At 45.2% G+C, this 20,655-nt stretch overlaps 1 protein-coding gene across 2 annotated transcripts in view; it reads right to left on the bottom strand.

Moving 5' to 3' along the window:
- MASP1 (MBL associated serine protease 1) overlaps positions 1-20,655 on the bottom strand; it is a 175,087-nt gene that overhangs the window by 62,090 nt on the left and 92,342 nt on the right. For both annotated transcript variants that reach the window (XM_082249634.1, XM_082249635.1), the window contains exons 9-10: positions 3,940-4,077; positions 1,122-1,196 (exon numbers count right to left, since the gene is read on the bottom strand). In XM_082249634.1, the coding sequence (XP_082105760.1) occupies positions 1,122-1,196; positions 3,940-4,077 (213 nt within the window). The remainder of the gene's footprint in view (positions 1-1,121; positions 1,197-3,939; positions 4,078-20,655) is intronic.

The following is a 20,655-nucleotide window of genomic DNA, read 5'->3' as shown; positions in this document are numbered from 1 at the left end:
TACCAAACATATGTAGCAGAAAACAAATTGGCCTAAAATGTTAAAAAATGTTGATTTTTAATTTTTTTTTGGGGGAATTTCATATAAAAAAATGTGAAAAATATTGTTATTTTTGCAAAATTGTCGCTCTTTTTTTGTTTATAGCGCATGATCAAAAAATCGCACAGGTTATCAAATACCACCAAAAGAAAGCTCTGTTTGTGGGAAAAAAAGTACGTAAATTTCATTTGGGTACAGCGTCGCACTACCGTGCAATTGTCCGTTAAAGTCACGCAGTGCCGAATCGCAAAATAGGCCCTGGTCAGGAATGGGGTAAAATCTTCCGGGGCTTAAGTGGTTAAACAAGCATTTTAACTGAACAATAAAATGTATGTTATAGGTCACCTTTCCTGGGGGAAAGATGTAGGTTGTCATTAATGACCTTCCTTCTGCTAGTTACCATGCGGGCATACTGAACCATTATCTTTACTGACCTGTATGTGGGTCAGGCCTCAAGAGTTATAACTTCACTTTGACTTTGCTCACTGCATGCTTTTTTTCAGATAGCTCTTAAAGCCAGAGAGACCCAGAGAACTAGGAGCAATTGCAACCTATGTGTGTCTGCATGCTAGAGGGCTTAAGCACACAGGGACTCATAAAACCAGTTTACCTGCACCCAGAGGATTTTGCAGCATGAGAAAATAATGAAAAAATGTGATGTCTATGGTACATGCAAACAGTCCTGGTTGACAGTTCTCCTGGGGATACAACCGATAAAACACCCTAAATTCCCCGTGTCTTTCAGCACACGCACTGCCAAGGTGTGTATCGCAGTGCCTGGTAGATGGGTCTGTATGTATTTTATTGGAGAATGCCTAAAGAAATGTTAAAGCATAAAATTGTGTGTGCCAATAATAAGATATAAAAAAAAGAAAAATAGATATGTAGGAATCACATATATTAGTATGCTTGAACAATTTAACATCCTAGGCTACAAAAATTCTGCACAAGGCTTTTAATGTGTGTTTTTCTACATAAAGTCTGTTTTGCTTTGCACCAGAGATTCATTGTCCATAGCCAATATAAAACAGGTTTATGATGATTAGATACCTTTTACAGCACATTATGTATTTAGTAATTACCTGGCTGGCATACGGGAAGCTTGGTTCCAATTTCTGAGTTTATCCACTCTCCATTTTCTTTACAGAAATAAAGAGCTGCAACAAATGAAACATAAATAAATGGGATTTTTATTTGCATAAAATTGAATAATACCATCAATACTATAATTTGTAATAAATAAAATACTTTTAAAGCCTGAACTTTTACTGGATATATAGGCAGCAGTGATGAGGAGATCAAATCCCAAAACACCACCAGCCCCCCTCCCCTGGCCCACTAATTTCACCTTCCACATTGACTCCCAGTTTTGGATGAAACTTTGGATATATGACCAACTCCCACTAATGAATTGAGCGTTTCTTTTTTCCAAGTCTGGGACATCCTAATTTCCTTGTTTATCATCCCCTCTTAGGCTATTTTCAGTGTGCTCTTGAATACAATCTTTTATTGCATATGATAATTTTATGTACAAACCCGATTCCAAAAAAGTTGGAACACTGTACAAATTGTGAATAAAAACAGAATGCAATGATGTTGAAGTTTCAAGTCTCAATATTTTATTACATAGTAATACAACATAGATGACATATCAAATGTTAAACTGAGAAAATGTATACTTTTAAGGGAAAAATAAGTTGATTTTAAATTTAATAGCATCAAAAAAGTTGGGACAAGGCCATGTTTACCACTGTGTGGCATCCCCTCTTCTTTTTATAACAGTCTGCAAACGTCTGGGGACTGAGGAGACAAGTTGCTCAAGTTTAGGAATAGGAATGTTGTCCAATTCTTGTCTAATACAGGCTTCTAGTTGCTCAACTGTCTTAGGTCTTCTTTGTCACATCTTCCTCTTTATGATGTGCCAAATGTTTTCTATAGGTGAAAGATCTGGACTGCAGGCTGGCCATTTCAGTACCCAGATCCTTCTTCTACGCAGCCATGATGTTGTAATTGATGCAGTATGTGGTCTGGCATTGTAATGTTGGAAATTGCAAGGTCTTCCCTGAAAGAGACGACGTCTGGATGGAAGCATATGTTGTTCTAGAACTTGGATATACCTTTCAGCATTGATGGTGCCTTTCCAGATGTGTAAGCTGCCCATGCCACACTCACTCATGCAACCCCATACCATCTGAGATGCAGACTTCTGAACTGAGGGCTGATAACAACTTGGGTTGTCCTTGTCCTCTTTAGTCCGGATGACATGGCGTCCCAGTTTTCCAAAAATAACTTCAAATTTTGATTCATCTCACTACAGAACAGTTTTCCACTTTGCACAGTGCATTTTAAATTACCCTTGGCCCAGAGAAATCGCCTGCGCTTCTGGATCATGTTTAGATATAGCTTCTTTTTTGGCCTATAGAGTTTTAGCCGGCAACGGCAAATGGCACGGTGGATTGGTTACCAGACAATGTTTTCTGGAAGTATTCTTGTTGTGATTTCCATTACAGTAACATTCCTGTATGTGATGCAATGCCGTCTAAGTTCGAAGGTCGAAGATCACGGGCATCCTTATGGTTTTCTGGCTGTGACCCTTACGCACAGAGATTTTCCAGATTCTCTGAATCTTTGGATTATACTATGCACTGTAGATGATGATAACTTCAAACTCTTTGCAATTTTGCTCTGAGAAACTCCTTTCTGATATTGCTCCACTATTTTTCGACGCAGCATTGGGGGAATTGGTGATCCTCTGCCCATCTTGACTTCTGAGAGACACTGCCACTCTGAGAGGCTCTTTTTATACCCAAGCAAGTTGCCAATTGACCTAATAAGTTGCAAATTGGTCCTCCAGCTGTTCCTTCTATGTACATTTAACTTTTCTGGTCTCTTATTGCTACCTATTCCAACTTTTTTGGAATGTGTAGCTCTCATGAAATACAAAATGAGCCAATATTTGGCATGACATTTCAAAATGCCTCACTCACGTTCAACATTTGATATGTTATCTATATCATATTATGAATAAAATATAAGTTTATGGGATTTGTAAACTAGTCCATTCCTTTTTTAGTCACAATTTGTACAGTGTCCCAACTTTTTTGGAATTCAGTTTTTACATATAACTGTTGTAGTAATGCTAATTACACTTGTGTATTGTGCCTATACCACTTGTGCCAGGAATGGTGCATTCCTGTGTACAGAAGTCTTAGGCCAATTCACAGATGCACAAAGGGATGCGCAAGCGCGCACAAATGCCAGGCGAGCTATTTAAGCTGCACTATGACCTTGGGTCCTTGTTGTGGTGTATTTCCTGATTGTCCACTACCTGCTACTGTGTTGACTCCCTGTTACCCACTTGATCTTTGATCTGCTCCTGATTCTGCCTGAACGCTGCCTGTAACGACCCCTGGCTTGTCTTTGGATTTCGTCTCTGCCTGCTCCTTCTGTATATCTGCCCCCTCTGTCTGCTGTTACCAACCCTGGCCTGAATTTGACTACTCTTCTGCCTCCCGTTTGTACTTGATCTGCCTCTCGGTTGACAACCCGGACTGCCTGACCCTGCTTACCTGCATCTGAACCTGCTGATCTGTGCCTATCTCCTGTTCAAAGCTCCCTATTAGCACAGCCTACTCTTCAGCAATGCACTGCTCTTCAGCAATGCACAGCCTGCTCTTCAGCAAATGCATGCATTGCTCTTCAGCATCATTCAACCAACAGTCAGGCACTCATGCCCACTCTGTGCTCAGGTGCTCCTGTCACTTTACCAGGGTTCCTGAGCTAAAAGTGTGGGGGAAGCCTACCTTCACACATGGGGCACCACCACCAGGTATGTTACAACTTGTATTTCACCATTACTCTTAAAAAATAGGAAAGTATAGTTTAATTATAGTCTCTCACCAGTAATGTTTGGAGTCATTGTGTAGTATGGTTCTCTGCAGGAATATGTAATACTTGATTGGTATGTGGTAGTATTTTCTGATGTAGAGAAGGTCATAAATCCATTTTCAAGCTCTTTTGGCAATTTGCAGTCAACAACTAGAAAAAGTGAAACAATCCTGGTGTTAGATTTCATAATTAGTCAGTTTGAAAAAAGACACTAGTCTATCTAGTTCAACATAAAAAAAAAACACAAATAGAAATTCTCCATATACACTATACCCATAGTTGATGAATGACCCCCCAATAATCATGGTCCAATTTTCTCCAGTGAAGAAGATTAAAAAAAAAAGTAAAAAAATAAAACAGTTAGTGTTCAGTTATATTATGTGCATTTAGGAATGCATCCAGCTCTTTTTTTTTTTTAAAACCCCACTGAGCTGGTCAGAACTAGTTCTTGAGGGAGTTTATGCCACATTTTTACAGCTCTTACTGTGAAGAAGCCATTCTGTGTGTGAAGGTTAAATCTCTTTTCTTCCAGATGTAAAGAGTGCCCTTGTCCTCTGTAATGACCTGATAGTAAATAGCTCTATACTAAGTTCACTATATGGACCACTTATGAATTTATACATATTATTCATATCTCCCCTTAACCGCCCCTTCTAGAGAGAGTTCAGTTCAGCTAATCTTTCCTCATAGCCGAACTGCACTCCTCCATTCCTCTTATACGTTTGGTTGCCCTTCTCTACAGTTTCTACAGTTCCCTAATATCCTTTTTGTAAATCGGTGCCCAAAAATGAACTGCATATTTCAGATGAGGATTTACTAATGATTTATACATGGGCAAAAGTATGTCAGGTAATTGTGACTATTCCATTGCTGCTACAGTATTGAGGAGATTTACTAAAACCGCTGGACACAGAATCTGGTGGAGTTGTGCATATTAACCAATCAGATTCCAGGTTTTATTGTCAAACCTTAATTGAACACGCTGAAATAAGAAGCTGTTTGGTTACCATGCACAACTGCACCAGATTTTGTGTGCACCAGTTGTAGTAAATCTTCCCTTTGGGGTGGAAGTCAAATAAAAAAAATATTAGATATTATTCCTTGTGTAACACTTCTTACCTGGCCAGTCCTTTGGAATAATTCAAATAGTATAATATTTCAGCTCATTAAAGTCACAGCTCATACAAAAATTTGCCTTTAGTGGAAAACCCATTAGTAAATTAATCACTGTTCCAACAGCAACATTATATTTACTGACATCCCAATTTCTGCATCACTACCATAAAACAAAGCTATTCCTGCAAGCGAGAAACACTTCTCTGTCCTTTATTAATGAATTGTGTGCAAAATTAGGTCTGTTCATATTGATTCAGCATTATAAATATATCAAATGATAGGGAACACTAGGTGGACCATTTTGTCTTTATCTGCTAGTTTAGAAGCCTATGTTCTATAATTTTAATAAAAGATAATCTTTATATATATATATAATCTTAAATTTATTTTCTGGTGTTGAGAAATGTTGAGCCTAAATATAGTGGACCTAGTAGCTTAATCTGTTACAGAAACAGATACAAAATAAGGCAGGATGGGGCCCTAGAAATAGTAGTAAAATTCCTTTAACTGCCTGATTAGGTTTGCAATAGGCACAGAGAAGCTGCCCCCATTTGCATTGTTGGCACCGCCAATGCCATCAAAAATGAAAAGGCATTCTCCCTTGTGAAGGTGCACAGCTTTGATCAATTACGCTATCCCTCTAGTTTACTGAAGGATCATGAGGTTTGTAGCTGTCCCCCTAGACGTCAACTGGGCCCTAGACTCCTGTCTATGGTGCCTGCACAGGATAACCACTTTTTAATCACACAAAGAATATCTCATAACCTTTGTACAGATGACCAACCCAAGCTGATAGTTTGAAGATGAGATAAGTTTACAAAATACTCTGGAGGAAAAATGTAAAAGGCTAATTTATTAAAACTATCTGCAGGTAAGTTAACGCTGTTTATTTACAAGTTAAAATGAGTATTTTTTTGCTAGAAAATTACTTGGAACCCCCAAACATTATATAAATATATATATATGTTTTTTTTTAGTAAAGCTTCTGGAGAATAAAATGGCGGTCGTTGCAATATTTTTTGTCACGCGATATTTGCGCAGCGGTCTTTGAAACACAATTATTTTGGAAAAAATACATTTGCATTTAAAAAAAACAAAACAGTAAAGTTAGCCCAATTGTTTTGTATATTGTGAAAGATGATGTCATGCTGAGTAAATAGATACCTAACATGTTACAGTTACAAATTGCGCAAACTTGTGGAATGGCGACAGACTACGGTACTTAAAAATCTGCAAAGGCAACGCTTTCAATTTTTTTAATGGTTACCAGTTTAGAGTTACAGAGGAGTTCTTTTTCCAGAACTATTGCTCTCACTCTGGCTATCGCGGCAATACATCACATGTGTGGTTGGAACACTGTTTTCATTCGCGGGCGTGACTTACGTATGCATTTTCTTTCGTGTGCGAGCTCACGGCGACAGGGGCTCTTTAAAAAATATTTTCCCCATTTATTTAATATAATTCTTTTTATTTTTAGCACTGTTTTTCTAGTAAAAAAAAAGTTTGATCACTTTTATTGCTGTCACAAAGAATGTGATAGTAATAGGCATTGACAGGTACTCTTTATGGAGGGATCGGGGGTCTAAAAGACCCCAGACTCTTCCACTGCACTTTAAAGTATTCAAAATGCCGAAATGGTCATTTTTGAAAACTGATTGTTTTTTTTAAAATCAGCGCCATTAGCAGCCGAGTAAACCGGAAGTGACGTCATGATGCCGCTTCCGGGTTACTATATCGGAGACCCGATGAAAGCTGAATCTAGCTTTGTTCAGGACTCCAACCAGCTGGCGGACGTTTCGGCTGAATGCTCGGATCTCCTGGTAGGACGGGAGACCAGGGCAGAGCAATAAAAGGTGGTGGGGGGGGGGATGGTTCCCCTCCTGCTCGCAGGGATAACGGCTGGGCAGCTGCTGAGCCGCATCGGCTGTTATCTCCTGAAAGCCGACCACCGGCTCTAAAAATGGTACTGGGTTGATGCCTGCAGCTGCAGGCATCGTCCCGATACAAACACTTCTGCATGTTGACATACAGGTACGTCGGTTTGCGGGAAGTGGTTAAAATCAATAAAGTAAATAGAATACAGATGTAGCACCCTCCTAGGTAGGTGCTAGGAAAATGCATATGTGGCCCTGTCTGCTTATCAAGGGGGCCTGAATTGTTAGCTAGCTGTCACATGTTTCCAGGTGCGTCTATTGAGTCTGGGGAGTCTCCCCACTGTGTCCAATGAGGGATCTTGTTGGTCAGTGGAGGAAACCTAGTCAATGGCACACCAGGGTTTATGACTTTCAGTGGGCAGGGTTTACCGCAATGCACCCTGGAATTGGATATAAATCTGGGGGGAGCATGTGACAGAGTGTCTTTTGGCAGGAGCATCAGTCCCAGGAGGAGGTGACGACTGTCTCTCCTCCTGTCAGAGAGTGAATGTGGTCCAGGCAGTCGTCCTAAGGGGACCAGAGGTTGAGCTGTGCTGCAGAGAGGGATCCAGATTGTTGCTGACAGAGTGGAGCTGCTGGGCAGAAGTCTTCAGGAAAAACAGTATCGTGAGTACTTAAGATCTACTTAGGGGTCTGCCTAGGAAAGAGGACCACTCCAGAAGGTCAAGGGGATCCAGGAGCCAGCTAACCAGTAGTACTGGCAGTGAAAGGGGATGCCAAGTCTTCAAAGTCCTGAAGATAGGGAAGTGAATGGGGGCACCAATGTGGACCCTGAAGCGTTCAGCAGTGCAGCAAAGCTGTACAAGTAGCTGCTTCAAGAAAGAGTACCTCAGGGAGCTAAAAAACGACTTCCGCAGTAAAAAGGGAAGTTACAGCATCAAGTCAGCATTAACAGGCATCCAGCCAGCGTTAACCGGCATCAAGCCAGCGCTAATCAGCGTTAAGCAGCATTTATTCAGAGTCCCCGTCAAGTTGTGTATAGTTCAGTTGCAGGAGTATCCCACTCATCCCTTCTCCCATCCAAGTTCCTAAATAAACCAAAAAAACCCGAAGATACTGGATTGGTTCTTGTCTCAGTGCTCACACTTGGAGAAACATGTTCAAAGGTACTTTTATTGCACCCAGTGACTCAGGGGGACCCACAGCCAGTACCTATGCTGGGAATTGTGCTTTATTTGGGGGCTCGTCCAGGATTTCACCCTGGGTTACCAGGCTGGTTGCTAACGGCAACAGCCGCAACAATTGTGCAAAATCTAAATTTTTGTGTCCAGGACTGTGCTCTGATATCCAAGCCAAGTGTGAGGCCAGCTCTACAGGAGACAGGGAGAGTGATTGAAGTGCACTTGGAAGGTTGCATTTGGCAACACAAGTGTTCCAGTCAGTTCTGCAAAATGGCGGGAACCTTCCACTTCACTTATGAAATGTACTCTGCTATAAAGTTTCGGAGAGCAGGGAAGAGGCCTTAACGGTGAATAAACACTGTATTTGCCTGACAGTAAAAGGTCCAAGTGTGGATGGAGAAAATGTGGCCAGGGGCACGTGGAGCAGAGTACCAGGGGCCGTGTGTGTGCCAAGGCTATATGGACTAATGTTGACCGTGCCATGTAGGGAGGGGCAGTAGGACTATCTTCGGAGACAGTATGGTGGGCCTTACTTGTATATGTGTTGGGAAGAGGACTGTCGACCGTGCATGTGACAGCGGGACAATTCTCTGGCCTGGCAAAGAGGGACAGCTGGCTCCGGGAGAGTGAGGCACATCTGCGGCCCTGTTACAAGTAAGAAGAGTGGATGCATGTCTGGCAAGGGACATGGTCCACTTTGCAGTGACTTCTATGTCGGCTGGGGAGAGAAAGAGCATGTAACGCTCTGGGTTCTTAGTTCAATGGGGCTGGATCTACAGCTGCAGAATTCCACTCAGTAGTCTTGTAGAGATATGTTAAATCACCTGATCCAACACTCTTGACTCATCACAGTGGTTCAGCCTGATTCAGTATGCACATACACAAACACTCAGTTAATGATGTTGCAGGAGTGATAGGTAATTATGCAAGTAGCAGTGAAATGATACACTGAAGGTATAGGCTTTGAAGAGTGACAGTAGATGATGATAAGCACTCAGATAGTGATGTTGCAGGAGTGATAGTAGATGATGATAGGTAGAAGTAATAGTTACAATGGATAACACAGGTATGTTAGTCTCTTTGTAGGTGTGTGGAGGTAGGTTGGTAACTGATGCGAGAATCGGATATAGCTGGTAACCGATGTGAGAATCGGATAGGGCTGGTAACTGATGTGAGAATCAGCTAGGCTGGTAACCGATGTGAGAATCGGATAGGGCTGGTAACCGATGTGAGAATCGGATAGGGCTGGTAACCGATGTGAGAATCGGATAGGCTGGTAACCGATGTGAGAATCGGATAGGCTGGTAACCGATGTGAGAATCGGATAGGCTGGTAACCGATGTGAGAATCGGATAGGCTGGTAACCGATGTGGTGTTCAGAGGTATGCACAAACAGAGTTGCAGGGTAACAGATAGCAGTAGACACAAGAGCTAGCAATCTAGTTCAGGAATGCAGGGTTTAGTAAGCAGTAGGCACAAGAGCTAGCAATCTAGTTTAGTAATGCAGGTGATAGATACTAGAGAGCATGTATCCTAGAGCTAGCAACAGTTCTGTAATGCAGGTATTAGTTAGCAAGTGTTGTTGATAAGAGGGGGTCCCCTGTGGGGTACTTATCAATAGCCAGTAGTGAGGGAGTGCAGGACAAGGTAGCGAGGCTCCAGTCAATCCAGGTATAGGGTATGTAGCTGGAAGATTTGGCAGCGTCAGGTTAGGCAGGTATCAGGAGCGGTTGCACGAACCATGTGTGAGTGCAGACTGTCAGTTGAAATAGCCACTCAGTGCGGCGCCTGATGATGATGTCAGCACTGTTAAAGGAATACACACCTATATGCGTTCCACCTACCTGAGTGGTGGAACGCAACCCAGAAGTGAGGTGATAGAAAGGCACTGAGAGTACCAGGATCTTACAGCGCAGCATCAGAAGGGTTACTGCACCGCGCGGGAAAGCACAAGCCAGAAAACACTGCCTAGCAGGAGGAGCCACTGCCAAACAAGGAGAATGGGTGGAGACATTGGTTGCGCCCAGCCAATCAGGAGTGACTAGGGGAGCCCATATATCATTCCCCCCTTCGAGTGTGGCTGAGAGGGAGACACGTGTGAGGAGAAGCACCATGGAGCTGGCTGAAGAGCAGAAGTGTGCTACCGTGATTACTTCACCTGCTGGGTAGATCCGGGAGCAGACCGGGAAACCGCTTCAAACATTCGTATGGGATACCGGCATATGGATGGTGCCTGAAGAAGGACTGTGGCTGTGCACAGGAGGAGGCATGGAGTACCTTGGCCTGGTATGTCCTCAGTGTGCGAATGTAACTATGAGAATGTAAGTGTGGAGCCAGTGCGGACATTGTGGCTATCTGCTGCTGCAGGCAGAGAGGAGTGAAGGTTGGCTCAGGATCGTGTGTGTGGTCTGGGAGACAGGATTGACTTGGGAGATGACGGCCATGGAGTCAGGTCTCCTCCATGAAGGCGGGAGGGGCATTATTAGAGTCCTAATACAGCTGGAGATCATGCAACCTGGCAGTGATCCAGCCCCGGCATTAGGAGGGACTCGGCCACATGGAAGAGGGGGCATGCAAGTTCAGAGGGCCGGGAGGTGGTCAGAAGATGCACCAAAACCCACCACAGCAGAAACCAGGTCTGCCCCCATTCCCATTACTATAGAAGGATGGCCAGCGGCCGTCGAGGCCTCAGCAGCTAGTGTGAGCAGTGAGGAGGAGGCGGGGGTTATCGATGTGCGGTCTCCAGGTTTCCAGTGCAAGTATGGATCAATTGAGGAGGGAATTGATGACTGAAGGTTGGAAGATGAAACGGAATGGGACTGGGGATCTGAGGTTGGGAGCAGTTCACCAGGTCCTGATGCAGTAGATGTGCTTGACAAAGAGACTAAGGAGTCTATAGAGAGAGGGGAGCTGGCCCAAAACTTGGGGTTATGTGAGGCCTACTCAAAAAGGGTCCCAGATCTAACTCCGCCCACGAACTATGCTCGGGCTCAGGATCAGAATGAGGCCTACAGCTCCCTGATCAGGCGAGAGGAGACCTCATTCTTTTCAGCTGGGAGAGGTAACAGGAAGACCCTTCCCAGATTTTCAAGGATGCAGAGGTGGCTGCAGCGTAAAGTGGCCATGAAATATGTCTATGATTATCCATACGCTCCCAGGGAGGTTATGTTGGAGATCGAATCAAAGAGAGAGTCATGGTGCAATGAGGCAGTCTGGGACTTTCTTTTCATTCCCAAACCCTTTAGGGATTCAACCAGAACTGACTTGTGGGACAAATTTACCGCAGTAAGGACACGGTGGCTTTATGGACGTTCGATATACGTGGACCTGGTGGAGGTCCGCCGCCCAGATGGATCAGGCCAGGCTTGGTCGATCTGAGTTCGAGACAATCAGGGAAACCTTGTCAGGGTTCCCCACCCAGAGTACTATATCTAATGGAACTAATATCCAGAGAAAATTCTTATTATAAAGTACAAAGTATGGCTGGCTAGCCGTCACCAAGAGATGTAATGCTGAAGTTAAAAAGTTTGCTGTCTAGTTTGAGTTGTTATTCTTCATCTACACAAGTTCACCATTTACAGACCCCTTGGGCCATCGGGCCAGGGTCCTAAAGAGGAACTTAAACCTCACAGATCCCTTGGGCCATCAGCCCAGGATCTTTGGATTACAAAACGATTGCTTGGGGGAAACTGTCCTGAAGCTATCAGGCAAAGTAAAAGGAACTGAACCAGATGGGTGGCCATTGCGGAGATGGGCGGTGCATCCAGGAAGTCTGTTGGGGGGTGCTCTGAGGGCCCCCAACATTTCCCTGACTCAGCAGGACTATAAGCCACTCAGGCTCCAGTGATTTATCCTGTTTCCACACAAGGAGAAGTGTCAGCAGGAAGATGCTGTGCATGCATTTCTCCAGAGAACTCTGAAAAACAAAAGGTAGCCAGTGATAGGGCACAGATTCCCTTAGGAGAAAGTGGAATTGGACCCGGCGTGTCAAGCACTGGATAGCAGAGGAGTCAGGGACTGGAGTGAGAAGGTCGCCCCTGCGGGGAAGGTCTTCTCATTTAACTTGTAGAATAGACAGCAATGTTATGTACATGTGTAAAGTGCGGTTAACTCCTGCTTTTCTCTACAGGTGGGCTCAGCTTTAGAGATAGTCAGTCAGGATGTATGTCATTTGTTTAAATCTTCACCAAATGAAGTTTGTTTGGTGGGGGGTGCATCGTTTTCATGCACCTTAAAGTGTATATGTGTACAGTACATGGAGATATATATTTTTGCATTTAATTTATTTGTTCATTCCTTCTCCCATCCAAGTTCCTAAATAAACCAAAAAAACCCAAAGATACTGGATTGGTCCTTGTCTCAGTGCTCACACTTGGAGAAACGTGTTCAAAGGTACTTTTGTTGCACCCGGTGACCCAGGGGGACCCACAGCCAGCACCTATGCTGGGAATTGTGCTACACGAAAATGGAAATTATCTTTAACTGGAGTGGTATTAGAAGCAAAGAATGTTTGGTAGAGATAAAATACTTCAAAATAGGTTCAATTTGTGTTCATGCTGTTTTAACCTGACAACTTCTTCACAGAGGCTGTAAGAACTCAGGTATATGGAGAGTGTGTTCTATACATAATTTGTTTAAAAATGCTGACATTAGTGGCGTTCAGACCTCTATCAGATGTGAAAGTCCCCAGTCATTTCCCCATATTACCACACAAAGCTAGGCTGATGAGTTAGTGAGTGCATTGACCCATTCAGCTGAATAAACCTTTCTACATCAAATATTAGGATGTACTCTGAGAATCCTTCTTCATACCAGTGTGTCTGGATCCTGAGAAAAAACACATATACTGATAGTATTGAGTGGATATACTTGTGTATTTTCACTCAAAAATTGTAAAAATATTTACTTTAATTACCCAATCATGTGAAAAATATCTGCCATTGATTTGGCAATCAAAGTGAACAGGAATTTGCTTTCCACATGCTTGGATACATGAAGTGAATATCCGCACAATTGTTTGAGTGAAACTTTTCAACTCTTCTAGTAAATCAGCCTCATAGAAGAGTGAAGATTCACTTCAAATATCCAATTACCGTATATACTCGAGTATAAGCCGACCCGAGTATAAGCCGAGACCCCTACTTTTACCACAAAAAGATGGGAAAAATCATTGACTCGAGTATAAGCCTAGGGTGAGAATGCAGGGCGGCGGGCATGGTGCAGGAGAATGCAGGGTGACTGGCATGGTGCAGGAGAATGCAGGGTACTGGCATGGTGCAGGAGAATGCAGGGTACTGGCATGGTGCAGGAGATTGCAGGGTACTGGCATGGTGCAGGAGATTGCAGGGTACTGGCATGGTGCAGGAGATTGCAGGGTAGTGGCATGGTGCAGGAGATTGCAGGGTACTGGCATGGTACTAGAGGATCCGGGGTTGTGGGCATACTACAGGAGATGCAGTGCTGTGGACATGGTACATGTGGACCATGCCCGCAGCACTGCATCCCTCGTAGTGTGCCCGCAGCCCATGGCAGGCAGTGAAGCTGTTTCACTTACCTGTTCCAGAGGCGCCTTCATTTTAAAAATGGCGCCGCCCGGCGCCGACACGTCATTGCGCACGCGCCGCCGCCGCTCGTATACTTTCGGCTATTCCCGGCCTCTCCCGAGCGGCGCCGGGAATAGCCGAAAGTATACGAGCGGCGGCGGCGCGTGCGCGGTAACATGTATGCGACGGGCGGCGCCATTTTTAAACCTTAAACCCGTCGGAGAGGACATTTTTTTCCTTGACTCGAGTATAAGCCGAGGGGGGCGCTTTCAGCACAAAAAATGTGCTGAAAAACTCGGCTTATACTCGAGTATATACGATATGAAAAGAAAATCACTGTTTACGTATTTATTCTGCACACAATTGGATATCTGAAGTGAATCTTCACACAATGTATACTGCTAACATTTACAAATGCTTTAGTAAATCATCCTCCTAGTCCAATCTGAATACCTGAACTGGAAAAAATGCATGAAAACTTTGCTGTCTGCTAAAGGCTCCTTTTATGTCATGAACTGTGTATGAATTAGGTGCACATATAATGAACTATATCATATGTGACGCATGCTCATTGAAAACACTTAGATTACTTTTGCCCTCCCTTAAGGCCATTATTTTTGCAAGCGAAGCCTTGCACTCATAAATATTATGTTTATTTTTGATGAAGGGTAGTAGGCGCAGAATAAGTTTCCAATGGTCCTTGTAGCCCTGTTGTTTAATTCCAGGAAGTGTCTCTACCTATCTCTTACATATTTTCCTTTGAATGCTTCTAATTGTCAGAGATTGGCCCCAAACCAATTCAAAGTCTTTCTCACCTTCCACAGAATATGTTATTCCTCTGCAAGTGGCAAGTAGTGTCCAGCAGCACTCTCCAATATTTTAGTCTCCTAAAAATCAGCTGATTGGAACCCACTGCAAGGCCACTAAGGACTTCTAAAATAGAGAGCCTTCTTTGATTTCTGGAAACCAGCTGGTTTCAATGAGCTTCTTAATTTGAATTACATCACCTTTATTCCCATTTTGAATCTCCTTATTTTGTAGATTCAGTTTTAGGCCTCGTGCACACAGGGCGTTTTTGCAGCTGCTTTTAGGAGCATCAAAGGTTTTTTTTTTGCAGCTTAAAAACGCCCCTCCATGGTATTTTATGGCCTCATGCACACACAGATGTTTTGAAGCTGTGAGTGGCATAGGCGTTTTCAAGCTGCAAAAAAACCCAGGGCCAGTGCGTTCTGAGGACCAGCGTTATAGCTGTAAAAAGATCTGATGCTGCTAAAGGCTGCTAAATATTGCTTATACAGCTATATATAAAAACAAGTTGCGCTATAGATTGAAACATAAAATGAAGTAGTCCATATGAATGTCCAATACAAAATTGTGAAATGAAGAGACTTGTGCAGGTACCGCTTACCGGAAACTGAATGAAAGAAAGCCAAATAGTATAAGATGACTCCAACTGTCCTCAGGAAGTAAGACACAGTGGACCTCAACGGTTCCGGTGTGGATCTCCTCAGTGGGACGTTATATAAAATAAAGAAGAGCAAACGCCATAGTGTAAAACCGAAAAATAAATTTGGAATAACACCCAAAATTGATGAGTAACTTGTGCAGGTACCGCTTACCAGAAATTACATATGAGATGGCCAAATAATGAAAGGTGACTCCAACAAGCCTCAGGAGATATGATAGGAGGACCTCACGGTTCCAGTATAGATCTCCAGCAATGGGATATTATATGAAATAGAAAAAGGCAAACGCCATAGCTTAAAACCAAAAAAAACCAAAAATAAAATAAAAAATAAAAGCAACACCTGAAGTGATGAGGAACACAGAGGTTCCAGTGCTAAAAAGTATAAATGGTGAATAAGTGTAGATAAGGTGAAACACAAACACCACCTGACCCTTACCGAATGATGACAGGTGATAGCAAGAGGATTATTCAGACACCTTCCCCAGTGGGAATAGCCGCTTACCAAAAGGACCTTAATGGAGAGCGTAGGGAGAAGAGGGGGTCCCGATCATGCAAACCAAAGGGGCGACAGTAGGTGTGGGTACTCTTACCAGCTCCAGATAATTAATAAGCAGGGGTTCAAATGGACACTCAGCTGTGACCTCCGCTAGAGACTCCACCATAGGACTCAGGATAAAGTTGTGAGGATTACCCAGGGAACAAAGAGGAGAGAGCCATAGCGTAAAACCCAACGATATTTTATTGTATAAAAAGAGAGACACTTACAAGCATCAGAAGACAGGTGCATGGATTGGAGAGGGATAACAGCCGACGGCTGGACGGCTCCGCTCACCCGTCCTTCGTGGACAGATACGTAAGGGTGACGTCAGCACGCCGTGATCTGACGCGTTTCATCAAAGATGATATTCTCAAAGGGTTATACAGCATTAAGCCAGCCACGCCATATGTTTTTTTTTTATGTGAAAATAGATGGTTCGCTATAAGAGCCCATTGATTTGAATAGAAGTTGCATCCAAGATGATCCGACTTGTGGTGCGAATTGCGCTCTGAGGATCTTGAGGGGGAATGCCACGCCAAAATGAAAAGAAAAAACAACGGCGTAGAGGTCCCCCCAGGTTCCATGCCAGGCCCTTTGGGTTACAGGGGGAAGTCCAGATTCCGATAATTCCCCTGCCCACAGACCCCCACAACCACCACACAGGGTTGTCGGGAAGAGGCCCTTGTCCCCATCAACATGGGGGACAAGGTGCTTTTGGGGGGGGGGGCGCAGAGCCTCCCTGTCCCAAAGCACCCACCTCCCCTTGTTGAGGGCGTGTGGCCTGGTATGGTCCAGGAGGGGGTGGGGCCGCTTGCTCATCCGCTCCCCTTTCCTGACCTGCCAGGCTGCAAGCTCGGATAAGGGTCTGGTATGGATTTTGGGAGGGACCCTACGCTGATTTTTTGGGTGGGGTTCCCCTCAAAATCCATACCAGACCCAAAGGGCCTGGTATGGAATTTGAGGAGGCCCCCGCGCCATTTTTATTTCCATTCTGGCATGGAGTTCCCCCTGAAGATCCTAAGAGCGCAATTTGCACCACAAGTTGGATCATCATGATCCAGCTTGGATGCGACTTCTTTTTTTTAAATCAAACGGTTCTTTATTGAACAGAAAAAAGAATGTAAATAACGGAAACAGGGTAATACAGTAATCCACAAGTATTTGGCCAAGCAGTAACCAGAACAACTGGGCATGAACATCAGAAGGATACATCAGCAAGTGCACATTCTTGAAAATATCTTAGACAAGTAACAACGAAGTGGAACAACTACACGACCTTGTAAAGCGGGAAGATCAATAGCATTGTGAACGATCTATGGACCATGGCATTATGTAGGAGGGGGGGCGGGACATCGGGACCTGCACATGTCTCTGGGGCCGGAATCCATCTGTCCCATATCTTAGTAAATTTCGTGGGACATCCATATACAGAAGTTTTTTGTACCGGACAGTTGCATTGACTTCCCTCAGCCAGTCATGAAAAGTAGGAGGTCGATCTCGCATCCAACTTCTCGCAATCAGCTTTCGGGCAGAGAACAGGGTCTCGTGTAGGAAAACAGTAGTAAACTTATTCATGCTGACGTCAGGAAAAATTCCTAATAGACACGGTTTGGGGACCAGTGAGAGGGGAGAGCCCATGGTGTCATGCAGGAATTTGACTATCTGTGCCCAGAATCCCTGAACCTCCGGGCAGCTCCAAATCAAATGGTAAAAGGTTCCACGTTCCCGTTTACACATAGGGCAGGCGTCCGAGGTGTCCCGTCTGTATTTGGCCGTCAGAATGGGGGTAAGGTATGCTCGATGAAGGATATAAGTCCGTGAGGCGGTCGGACAATTTAGGGGAAGCCAATTTGCAAGTGTCACGGGCATCGCTCCACTCGTCATCCTCCAGGTCTCCCACAGCCTCCTCCCACCTTGCCTTAGGAACATAAGCCAGGACAGTGGACGCCAGCTCGTGCAACATAGTATATAAAATTGAAATGAGGTGACTAGGATTCGAGCAGCTAACCACCTCCAGCACAGGAACAGGAGGAAGTTCGGGTAGAGGCTGAGGAAATTGTGCTTGGAAAGCATGTCTCAGTTGGAGGTAACGATAACGCATATGAGGGGGAAGATGGAACCTGTTGGAGAGGGACTCAAAGCTCCTAATAGTACCATTAGTGAGGATATGTGACAAGAAAATGACACCGTGTCGGACCCATACATGCACATCCGGCACAGTCTGGAACTCAGGGAGGGAGGCATTACACCACAAAGGGGTATATTCGTGAAGGCCCGGGAGGGACAGCTTGCTCGAAACCACGTCCCACAGCCTCCGATAGTGATACAACATTGAAGTCCTGCTGTCCCTGTTAACCGCTCCCCGAACACCCGAAACAATGACAGACAGCGGATCTGTGAGTGCATGGGTTCGAGACGGCGCAAGGAGAGCCAGGAACCTATCCCTATCAGATGAATTAAAATTGAAAAAATGAGACAGCTGAGCTGCAATATAATATAAGTTAAAATCCGGGAGAGCCATTCCTCCAAGAGTGGTAGCATTCTTCAGCTTCCGCCAGGACAGCTTGTGCCTGGAAGATCCCCAGACAAACGGTTTAAGAAGAGATTCCAGCTGAAGAAAATATCGGAGTGGAAGATACATCGGGGAATGCCACAAGACGTAGAGCAGTTTTGGAAGCACCACCATTTTTATGAGATTAATGCGTCCCATAACCCTAAGTGGCAATCGGGCCCAAGTTTGAGTCCGCGTTTTGACCATGGTAAGGAGAGGTAGCAAGTTGTCCAGGACATAATCAGACGCCCTCCTCGTGACGTGAACTCCCAAATATTTAATGCGGTCCACCCTACACAAGGGGAACTCCAGGCTATGGGGAATCGACGAGATGTCGTCGATAGGCAGGATTTGGGACTTATCCCAGTTGATTTTTAAGCCCGAAAAGTGGCCATAGCGGCCGATCAGGGACAGCGCAGTATGGAGAGAAGCCTCCGGGTCCGCAAGAAACAACAATGTGTCGTCCACGTACATGCTAATTCTTTCCTCGAGGGGCCCTACACGTAGGCCACCTATATCCAGGTGGGTCCTAATAGCAATGGCCAGCGGTTCCGCAACTAGAGCGTATAACAGTGGGGATAGCGGGCACCCCTGACGCATCCCTCTGCTAAGGGGGAAAGGATCAGATGTTCAGCCGTTTGCCAACACTCTGGCCACCGGGGCCTGGTACAGCACCTGCACCCAGCGGACAAAATGCGGGCCAAAGCCAAACCCCTCCAGGCATCGCCAAAGAAACCCCCACTCGACTGAGTCGAAAGCCTTGGCGGTGTCAAGGGACACCACCACTCTAGCTCCCACATTATCATGCGTGGCCTGTAAATTCAAAAATAGCCTTCGCAAATTGAAGGAAGTGTTCCTGCCGGGCATAAAGCCCGACTGGTCAGTGTGGATCAGGGAAAGGATGACCTTGTTAACCCGAATGGACAAAAGCTTGGCCAAAATTTTCACGTCCACCTGGAGAAGGGATATGGGTCTATAGGACTCTGGACGTTGCGGATCCTTACCAGGTTTAGGTATTAGAATCACCAGCGCCTCTCTCATGGACGGGGGCAGGGTAGAGGTCTCAAATATATCAGTAAATAGTGCCAGCAGGCGGGGAGCCAAGTCTACAGTGTAGGTTGCATAGAATTCTATTGGGAGGCCGTCCAGGCCGGGTGACTTGGCTCTCGAGAATTGCGATATGGCCTCCATGATCTCCTCCACCGTAAGCGGGGCCTCCAAAGACTCCACCTGCTCGGCCGACAATCGGGGGAGCTCTATGGAGGCCAAAAATGCATTCAGGAGGGAATCATCCGCCGGGGCCACAGAGGTGTAAAGATCCTGAAAGAACACCCTAAACAAATCTGCCACCTGCCTGGGGTCAGCGGTCAAGGAACCCTGTGGTGAGCTCAATTTAATCATCACCGGGGGTCTGTCTTCGCAATGCACCAGATAAGCCAATAGCTTACCCGCACGCTCCCCATGCTCAAACAGTTTCTGCTTCTGAAAAAACAGCTTCCTACGTGCCCTTTCGTATTCCATCTGTGCTACCACACTAGTCACCAACTTGAGCTGGGCGGCTCCCTCCGGCGTCGGAGCCGCCTGGAAGGCCTGCTCCGCCGCAGCCAGGTTGCGCAGGGCTCCATTATAACTCTCCGAAGATGCAGCCTTGATCTTATTAATTTCCTGCGTTAAGTGGGATCTGACATGTAGCTTAAACGTCTCCCAGACCACCGACGGGGAGGCAGAATGCTCATTCTCCGCGAAAAACTGTCGCCAGACCGACGATACATACGCCTCCTCAGGTAGAAGCCCAAGCCAATGTGGGTTGAGCCTCCACGCCGGGGGAGGGCGGTCACGGCCAAAGCCAATCTTCACCCAGTAAGGACAGTGATCCGACACACCACGAGCCGCAAACCCAGCGTCCAGCAGGCGTGGGAGAAGGGAAGGGGATACCACGATAAAATCTATGCGAGACATGGATTGACGAGCAGAGGAGTAACAGGAGTAGGCCAGCTTGTCAGGGTATTTAGCTCTCCAGGTGTCAAATAAATTAAATTCCGTCAACAGTCTAGCAAATCTGGTCGAGGTGGGTAAGGGAGAGGACGGGGGCACCATATGGAGTCTGTCCAAACTGGGATTCAGGGTATTATTGAAATCTCCTAACCAGAGCACAGGTATGTGGGGGTTCGACAGCATAAAATCTAGGCCCTCCATAAGGACATATGCCAGCTGTTCAGGAGCCCCGGGAGTCCCTCAAGACCCGCAATAATAAAAGGCACAATGCGTCTTAAGGGAGTGACCTCGGTCAGGCCCAGAGATAGTCGTTCCATTGGTACTGTAAATAGCCGTGGTACAATGAACATGGTAAGCAATATACGTTCCCACAGATACTGATCATTTATGAACAATAAAGAAAACAATTCCCCCCACCCCGCCCTGCACCAACCCAAACACGTGCGGGCATCCAAATCCCAT

The sequence above is a fragment of the Pelophylax lessonae genome, assembly GCF_965119305.1.
Source record: "Pelophylax lessonae genome assembly, chromosome: 3".
NCBI classification, from domain to species: Eukaryota; Metazoa; Chordata; class Amphibia; order Anura; family Ranidae; genus Pelophylax; species Pelophylax lessonae.
This window is presented reverse-complemented; position numbering and strand designations above follow the sequence as displayed.